This window comes from Boleophthalmus pectinirostris, unplaced genomic scaffold, assembly GCF_026225935.1.
Source record: "Boleophthalmus pectinirostris isolate CB_2022bp ecotype Guang Dong unplaced genomic scaffold, ASM2622593v1 HiC_scaffold_17, whole genome shotgun sequence".
NCBI classification, from domain to species: domain Eukaryota; kingdom Metazoa; phylum Chordata; class Actinopteri; order Gobiiformes; family Gobiidae; genus Boleophthalmus; species Boleophthalmus pectinirostris.
This window is the reverse complement of record NW_026571115.1, coordinates 17091242-17100543: the sequence shown is the minus strand read 5'-3', so window position 1 is coordinate 17100543 and position 9302 is coordinate 17091242. Positions and strand designations below refer to the sequence as shown.

Genomic DNA, 9302 nt, shown 5'->3' with positions numbered 1-9302 from the left:
CTGAGAAAGCGCAAACTCCGAGGCCAGGATCTGTATAACATGTCTGATCTGAGTAGAGTTGTTCTGAGCCACAAACTCCCGCACTAGTTTCTCTATTTCCAACGCTGCTACCTTCCTTTTCTCGTACAGTTTGTCATTTAGCGCTCTCACAATATTGGGCGTCAAAGGCGAAAAGTCCTTCTCCGTGTTCATTTTGACTGCACCAAATGTACCCAATCTGGTGCACTTTTATCTTCGGTTATGTGCAATAAGCCAGACTGCATTTAGCGCAGAAAGAATGAAAATAGAGCGTTTGTATTAGCAAAGTGAGAAGCTTCCCGTAATACAGTGCAGCTGACCGGTTACATCCGCCGGAAATACGTCACGTTTGCTACATTTATTTGGGCCCCACTTTGTTTATAGCATCGTTAGCACCGTGAACAACACCACTGTGCCAGAGTGCTACAAGTGTCATTTTTAACAGGTTGTGTTTCATATGTGCAAGAGAAAATACTCCACTCTGCTTTTGAAATGGCGACTCGTCTTCCAATTCACTCACAGCTTTCCACCATTATGGAGAATATGGCAAAAACTGTACTTAGTCAGGTCTGCAAACTCGTCGATGAAGATACCGCTGAGCTCCGACTCGAGTGCTCTCGTCTCCTTTTTGCCAATTCTGCTTTGTCAGAAAAAGTGAACAATTTGCAGTGTGAGCTGACCGTAGTGAAAACCAATGCCTCTAAGTCGAGAAAAAGTCACCGGACTGTCGGGGTGCAGACAGTCAGCAGCCAGGGAGGGGACCATCATGGTACTTTCATAGTTCTCGCATTATACCACCTATTAGTATTTTTTTATATTTTAACTTAGGTTTATCTTTCCTTTTAGATACTAGCCAACCGACAATAGAGAAGATTTTTGGTAAGGACTGGTGTAAAGATCTTTGGAAAGACAGGGATCCGTCTGCGCTGGATAAAGTGGCAGACTCTTTAAACGATGCATGTGACAAGGTGAAATAGTATTCTGTTGTTTACTTTGAGGTTGCATAAACACTCTTAACATCAATAAACAATGCTATTAGACTGATAATAATTTAACATTGGCAGTAACCATTAGTGTAGAACTGATGGAACAATTTTAACTCCTTATTTTAATGAGTAAGAACATTGTTATAAAGACACAGTGGGAAGTCACATTGAAGCACTGCAACAGATAAATCCAAATATTTTAACAATTTACATTATTTAGAACAGTCAGAGCTGATTAGTTTTGTTGTTGTTTTTTTTAGACTAATGCTGTAATGAATCAAGGTGCTGATGAGAAAAAGGACTGCACAGTGGCGTCCAGCAGCCTCCAACCAAATACGCATGGAGCTAAAGGTAAAATTGGAAGTTTGAACCCTTATACAATATACAGTATACAGCTGGAATTAGGTCTTTGTACTTGTGTGTGTTTACAGGAGATGAAGGCAAAGACACGGCCACAGAGATAACTCGAAAATCCAAACGGCAAGGTACACATCCCTGCACTGTCCATCAGAATGAGAAAAGTTCCAATAGTCTGGAAGACAACCCCATGCAACTGGAAGACTCTAACGACACAGATGGCATCAGCACATATACCATTCCCATTGAGGATGACGAGGAGGACGATGATGTACAGTTTGTGCACGAGAGTCAACAGGGACCGAGCCAAAGCATTCCTACAAACTCTGATGATGTTGACAATCTGGACGACCTTGATACATTTGATAACTTTGACTTTGTTGACACAGTGATGGATTCAAACCAAAGCAGTTTTACATGTCGTATATGTAACCGGTCATTCTTCCATAAGGGCACGCTCACGCATCACATGAAATCACACAAGTCAAACTTCTGCCACATTTGTAAGCAGGAGTTTCCTCTGGGACAGCTGGACACTCACGTCTGTGTCCCTCCTGTAGCTTCACACAAAGTCAGTAAGTCCTGTGAGCTGTGTGGAAAAGTGTTTGCTAACCCGTCTGCCCTGAGGATCCATTATGTGGTCCACACTGGGGAGAAGCCCTACAGATGCAGTATTTGTGGCAAAGGGTTCACACAGAAAGGGAATCTGAAGTGTCATCTACGCATCCACTCTGGGGAGCGGCCATTCCAATGCATGTGGTGTGGCAAGACATTTACACAGAAAGTTAACCTTAATCATCATTTAATGTCTCACAGAAATCAAAATTCTGCTGAAGAAAGCAGTAATGAATGAAAAAATTGCATATATTAAGTACCTCTGAGTGACGGAACGCTAACTGTATATTAATGTATATGGTAGACTTGTTTTACTTGAGAAAGACTACAAAGAACCATGTAGCAAAATGTCCTGTCTTTTGTGGGTTTTTATTGTCGTGTTGCATCTTGTGTACATATAAAACACAAGCCAATAAAACATTTATATATCAATGAACCTTAGAATGTTTATTTGTTTATTGTAAAGGGGGAATATGGTATAACACACAAATTGCAATTTGTGGTTAGCATGCAGGAAAAGATCCAATCCTGCCATCTACACATCAGTGTGGAAAGACTTAAATAAATGAATCTTTTAGAAACTTGCATTATAGAAACATGAACACAGTATTATTAGCAATAGAACTGAAATGTAAAGAAATAAACAGCTAAAAAAAAACTACAAAAATATATGCATGGCTTGTTTGCGCATGCTATAACTCTGATTGATGGCTTTGAACAAAAAATGTGTGAATAAAATCTGCAAGGAAAAAATATAATTTTTTTTCACTGATAAGCTGCTACTTTCTGCTCTGTTGCATTAAAGAATGAGGTATGAATTGTAAGTTGTGATGTTAGAGGTAGTTTATGCTAAGTCTATGCAAATGGAGTATCTGTCCAAAATATTTTAAAGATAAGGTACAGTACACACCTGTTAAAGGCATACTATGAATGGCCATAATGAGGTTATGAGGTTATTACAGTGAACGTGTCATTTTGGTCTGTCGTGCTTTCCTTCAACACAAGCCAAAAGTATGGCGTGGTGCAGTAAACATTTCGTTTGGCATTCCATCTCATTTTGTACATATTTAAATGTAAATGTAGAATCTATGCAGTGTGTTTTTGAGGTGAGCTCTGGGTTTACCTGGCTTTAAAGTGAGGCCATAAGATGCCATAAGCTTTATGAGGTCAGTGAATACACTGATGGTGATTGAGCCCATACTTGTAAGCATAACTTTTTCCACAGTCCACACAGCTGTATGGCCTCTCCCCTGTGTGGGTGCGTAGATGGATGTTCAGAGAACTTTTCTGAGAGAAACTTTTGCCACAGTCTGGACAGCTGTATGGTCTCTCACCTGAGTGCACGCGCTGGTGCAACTTAAGGTATGTTTTCTGAGCAAAACGCTTCCCACAAACTGTACAGTTAAATGGTTTTTCACCTGAGTGTCTTCTAATATGAACTTTCAAACTGCTCAAATAATTAAATATTCTGCCACAAAACAAACACTCAAATCGTTTGTTGGGTTTGATGGCTTTTGGCTGAAAGGTCACATCTTTGGCAGTATTCATGTCTATATTGTGTGAGTAAGTAGACACTGTGGGAACATTAGCAGTAGAAACTAGATTGTTCATTGTAGCTTCTTCTATGAGGTTTTCTGTGGTTAGAGCTGGCTGAGTGCATTGCTGGCTTGTGTTGTGACTTTCAGTCATGAACTGGAAGTTGTTGAGCTCATTTTGGAGCTGCTGCTCAACAGATCGATGAAGCATGTTGTTCTCAAAAATCCCAGCACCTGTAAGGCCATGAAACCAAGGTTATGTAATTTAAAAGTGTACCAAATGAAGAGGTTGCGTTACTTACCAGTTCGAGTTTCTGGTAGTGGCATGTGATGTCCAATGGGGTGATCATCGTAGGTCTCCTCTTTGACAAATATAAGATCTGGGTCTCTATCAATCAAATCTATAGTCTAGAAAAATATTTTAAAAGCATTAAAGCATTTAACAATCATATACTAATCAATTCAAACTTTCTAAACATGCCGCTTACCTGTGCCTGAAGACTTGTCATAGCATCAACAGACTCCTTTTCCCGAGGTAGGGCTTTATCCTCTCTCCATAGGTCCATGCACCAGTCCTTTCCAAACACTCCCTCAATCTCTGGAGACTGGTGCTGCTGATCTAAAAGGTTTTAATTATGACATTTCATTATAACCCAGCACCAAGAAACAAGGCCAAGATAAAAATATACTAAAAATGGCTACAGCACAGCCATGCTACTGTTCAGCGAACTGAGTAAAAAGAAGGCCTGATGTAAAGAGCTCTGCCTCTGACCACATCTGCCAAGTCTGACCTGCGGGATGCCGGGGGGCCATACTGTTGCCATGCAAGGGGTAGGTGTGTGCCTCTTTAGCCGCTCTCAGCTGGACCTCCAGTGAGTAGCACCTCTTCTTCAGCGCCTCGTTTTCAGTCTTGTGCAGAGATATCTCGGTGTGAAGGACAGCGGAACACTCATCGGCGAGGTTGCTTATTTCCATAAACGCTGCTTTCGTTAGCTTTTCCCAGATTGCAGCTAACTGCGTGCGGAAACTTCGACTCGTGCTGTTGCACATCATCTCGACAGTTCGACTGGCGATCCAAATTATTGGAAGATTGCCTCCGCACAGACGTCGAATCTAAATAAATTATCAGCGCCTACTGTGCCGAAAGGGATTGTGGGGGAAATATGAGTTGCGTTGTGACCGTTTTAGCCAGGAGGGGGCGGTGTTTCTCATTATTAGAGAGCGACAAACGCACTTTTTTTTTAACCTGAATCTGTAGCCTACGGTTTAACTGACCTTTTTAGTATTGATACAAACAATAAGTAATAGCTATATTTTAATTTAACAAATTAATGCTGCTTGGGATCACTGGTAAGATCTTGTATAAAGAGCACAAAGTCTAGGATAAAGAGGCCATTTAGTTTGTTTTCTGTAAATTATGACAACAAACAGAAACCACTGAGCAGAGAGTCATTTTGGTGGGTGAAGCCATCAGCATATCCATCTCCTTCTATTAAAGATGGCCTCCTTTGGCACATAGGACATAATTTATTGCGCACTTGAGAAGCCCTCATCCAAATGATCAGGTTCCAACGTTGTCCAGAGGAAATGGGCAGGGCCCCGTGCATGTGCTGGCCCCTGTGCAGGACGCCCTCAGTCACTCTGTGTTCAACTTCTACACATTCAGACTCACTAAGAGGAACCTGCAGAGGACAGCAATAATGTATGGATACAGAAAATAAAGAACACAGCTATACATAATTTGGACATACCTGTCTCATATTGCCAAAATAAAGGTTGCCTTCTGTAAAATCTCTACCCAAAGAAACATTGAGAGTGATTTCAGCATTGTCATAATGATAACTCAAGTCGAGATCCTCATGCATGTCATATTTAACAACAAAGGCCTTTTGGCTGTCCAGGCAGTGTCCTCCCCAGTCTGGATACAGGAGAGAGGTGATTGGATGAAGGTATCGCTCACGAAGAGGAGTAATGAAACCCAGATCAAAACCAAGTTCATTCAGGAGGATCTGTGTTGAGGGAATTTATATTCAGATACAGTAGACTTAGTATTATTTTACCACTGCTTATAATCAGAACAGGGTCAATGCATTACACAAATTACCCCATAGTGGTTCATAGTGTTGGGCCTTCCTTTGGGTGCTGCAGACTGCTCAAAGTGCTCCATCTCCTGAAGCAGCTCTTCACAAAACTGTTTCTCAAACACAGGGAACTGATAAATCCTTTGACCTTTAAAAAAAAAAAAAAGGAAAAGAAAATTTTTATGTGGAAATACCTTCTATATCCAAAACAACAACCACTGTGATCTTTAGGTTATAAATTGGTTATTATTACATGTTTTTTGGCTTATATATTTTAATATAGGTGGACTTTCCAGATTTTATTTGTCCATACCTGGCACTTCATCTAAAAGTTCCAACAGGCCATCTGGACTTGCATTGGTGCCTTGGCAGTACTCCACTATGTGCTTGAATCTTTGTGCAAGGAAAGACTCCTGTGAGATAAAATTAAAGTTTAAGGATGTTTACTTAAAATAACAGTAAAAGCAGTGCATGATACCTTGAGGTGGTAAACATGAGAGTGCAGAGGTTGGTAAATGTCTCTTATAGCAACAGCTCGTTTGGCCGATGTTACACCTAAACACTTTCTTCTGTCCACTTCTTTATAGATCTGAAAGACACAACAATAAAAAATACCAATTTCTGAATTTTAACTTATCATACTAAAGTCTGAAGAAGTCTATTTTCCTAAAGTAAAACAAGGCATATTTGTGACAAGTATATAAGCCCTGGCATTTACCTATTCACAGCAGCCAGAAATGTGTACTATACTATATATTATTATTTAAACTTATATTGATCCTACATGTGTAATTTGTGTAAAAGTACCTTAACAAGGACATCCTCAAACTGTTGCTCTGTCACACACCCCAAGCTGTGGAGCACCTGTAAAACACGCAGTTGAAATACGTTGTTACATTATGTGTAGTTATTATTTTTATTGTATTATTATTTCTTTAACAAACAATCAATTTCACCAAAAGCCCACTGGTTTCCTTATTAATAAAAATATTCTATTCCTACTTTCACTTACAGGACCATAGTCCAGTCTGAACTGCTGCTCCGACACGAAACGAACATGGATCTTGTATTCGTCCAAAAAAATATTGTCAGTGGTAAAACACGCACAGTAATAAAATTTTCTCTCCTCATTTTCATTTTTCATTACTGTAGTTTACTATAAAAAGGGAAAACGAGAAGAAAACACGCAGACAACTACAACCACAACAAACGTCAAGTAGTGTTTGTTTACAAGTTACACTTCCGGTTTGGGTTCTTCAACGTAAATACCTTTTTTTTGTATTTTTTTTCTCTGAGTAACTGAGCATACTGTATCTCTTGCTTTATAATATACACATAAGTACGTTAATTTTCTATTTTCTTTTAGGAAAAAAAAACAAGCTAATTAAAGAGTTATTTACGGTTTTTATTTTGCAGGGTAGACGAAAATGACACTCTTCCCTTGCACTGCCACCTGGTGGTCGTAATACGAAATTAAACATATCTTTCATATTGAATTGTGTATTTGCATTCTGTATAGTTTTTGATCATGCTAATGTTTTTCAGTGCTGTTTTGTAGTTTTAAGACAAAAAAAAATCATACAATTCAACATTAAAATAAACACACAACTATCTTTTTTAAAATTTACATGTATTTACAAACAAAAGAAATTGTCCTACGTCGTCCTATTGATGAATGAGCCACTGAATGTTGGTGCTGAATCATTGCCATAAATGTGCAAAGAAGTGTCTAGATGAACTGCGAGGTGTTTCTTGAGATTACAGTTTTTGGTAAATCCTTTCCCACACTTGATACAAACAAAGGGCTTCTCTCCTGTGTGCGTGCGCTGGTGCATGTCCAAAGTGCACTTCTGGATGAATCCTTTCCCGCAGATAGGACATCCGTATGGCTTTTCTCCTGTGTGTGTGCGTTGGTGTGTGTACAGGTGTCCTTTTTGTGCGTATTTTTTACCACACAATGTACATCTGAAAGGTTTTTCTCCTGTGTGACTCCTCTGGTGTATTTCAAGCTGACTGAAACATCTGAAGTTCTTGCCACACTGCAAACAGCTGAACCTTTTGGTAGAGGAGTTTCTTATGTTAAGAACCTTTACATTCCTACCCGGGTTATTGCCAGGAGGAACTACATTTCGACTCATAGCTTTTTCGTTTTCCAGGTTGGTGCAGGTAGAGGAGAGCTGTAAAGTCCATGCACGTTCACTTCCAACTTGAGGTGAATGATTGTTCACTTTAACAAAATTATCATTAAAGAGAGGAGACTGGCTGTTTGGAGCAAGTCTGACAGTTTGGGGGCACTGAGCTATGTCTGAGCTCACCTGTATATCCGCAATCACAGGCTTTCCTAAACAGAGCAAAGGCATTGTTATTGTTTAAGCCAATTTAAAACAACATATCCTGTATTGTGCAACTACTCACTGTTTTCACCTGTGCTACTCTCATCAGAGATTCCACACTCTACATCTGATGGCTCCTCCTTGATAACAATTAGTTCAGGCTGTTCCTTCACTGGGTTTTCAATCTGCCAAGAACATAATCATTCAAAGTATTAGAGATCAAAGGTGCACTGCGCAACTTCTCTGGTTGAGGTTACACTACTGCAATGAATTACTGTTCCTGGGTAAATGTTGCCAGGAATGTTTCACACAATGGCATTGAACTTATCTATCAATTATCTATTCAGTTGCATGTGTTTTATTGCTCAATAAAACACTAAAAAAGGGCAGGCTTTTCTCTTTACAGATCTGACCCATAACTTGATGGAGATGGAAAAACTGAATGCCATGTAACATTCATGCAAAACAGTAAAATACTTGTTATGAAGACCAACACGAAGCAGACCCTCCACCAGAAAAGTTACACAATGCACCTTTAAAAAATTACCATATTAACAAAAATATACCTTGTAAGCCTACTTACAGACTGAGAATGTTCTGTCTTTTGTTGCAGATTCGTGTCTTCGGTTGAGGAGGTGATGGTCTCTCTTGGACTCTCATCAGGACGCTGTGAGCTGTAAACAAATATAAATACATTATAGATACCATAAATATGAAAAACCTTAAAGCTATATGTCTGAATTGTTTGGGTACGGGGTGTATAGGTCTATTCATGCAGTTGATTCACCTGTTTATGGCAGGTTTTGTCCTGTCAGGCTGTGCCACCAGTCCCCTGTCCGAGGCTCCCCTTACCATTACTCCTGTGGACTCCTGTCTATTACTCTGCGCCATATAAAGTAGTTTCTCCATCAGCTGCAGTTTTTCTGTGAGTGAAGCGATTTCATTCCGCCCCCGATTTATTTCTATTTTAAGCATCTTGGACTCGATCTCCACCAGTTTGCTTATTTCCAGCACAGCAGTTTTGGATAATGCGTCCATGATTGAAGAGAGCTGGTTTTGAAAAGAAAAGACCGTCGACATGATGTGCAGTGGGCTAAAAAAAAACAATTTAACCAAACCGGAGCGCAGTTAAAAGCTGTAATTAAGCAGCAGCAATGACCAGAATTTCTGCAAAGGCAATTTCGTGCAATATGAGCTTCTGTATTTTTAACCCGCGAGTTCCACATGTCGGCCAGGAGGAGGCATTGCGCGTCGCACTCGGAAAAATAATTTTGTGAACTGTAAAAAAGTAATAATAATAAAATAAAATTTTTCAGAATATCTCAATTTAAAGGTAATTTACATGATTTTAGGTTGTTCGTAACCACTGTTCTGTAA

General features: G+C 39.6%; 3 protein-coding genes across 3 annotated transcripts; 1 reads left to right on the top strand and 2 right to left on the bottom strand.

Annotated features, from left to right (window-relative positions):
- Positions 1-26: 26 nt before the first annotated feature.
- On the top strand, positions 27-2420 carry LOC110168213 (zinc finger protein 473 homolog). The gene is made up of 4 exons (XM_020933638.2): positions 27-787; positions 865-986; positions 1265-1355; positions 1436-2420. The coding sequence occupies exons 1-4, from the start codon at positions 511-513 to the stop codon at positions 2212-2214; spliced, it is 1269 nt and encodes a 422-aa protein (XP_020789297.1). The 5' UTR covers positions 27-510; the 3' UTR covers positions 2215-2420.
- An 80-nt stretch (positions 2421-2500) lies between these two features.
- LOC110166619 (uncharacterized) lies at positions 2501-9167 on the bottom strand. Its single transcript, XM_055152733.1, has 15 exons — positions 8713-9167; positions 8509-8599; positions 8008-8110; positions 7252-7933; positions 6750-6786; positions 6400-6456; positions 6071-6181; positions 5906-6005; positions 5616-5740; positions 5263-5520; positions 5050-5193; positions 4303-4624; positions 4000-4130; positions 3814-3919; positions 2501-3745 (listed from the first exon to the last, which is right to left on the bottom strand). Exons 1-15 carry the CDS (start codon positions 9003-9005, stop codon positions 3144-3146), a joined length of 3162 nt encoding a protein of 1053 aa, XP_055008708.1. The 5' UTR covers positions 9006-9167; the 3' UTR covers positions 2501-3143.
- ogfod2 (2-oxoglutarate and iron-dependent oxygenase domain containing 2) lies at positions 4571-7234 on the bottom strand. The gene is made up of 7 exons (XM_020933531.2): positions 6605-7234; positions 6400-6456; positions 6071-6181; positions 5906-6005; positions 5616-5740; positions 5263-5520; positions 4571-5193 (listed from the first exon to the last, which is right to left on the bottom strand). Exons 1-7 carry the CDS (start codon positions 6734-6736, stop codon positions 4927-4929), a joined length of 1050 nt encoding a protein of 349 aa, XP_020789190.1. The 5' UTR covers positions 6737-7234; the 3' UTR covers positions 4571-4926.
- Positions 9168-9302: the final 135 nt, after the last annotated feature.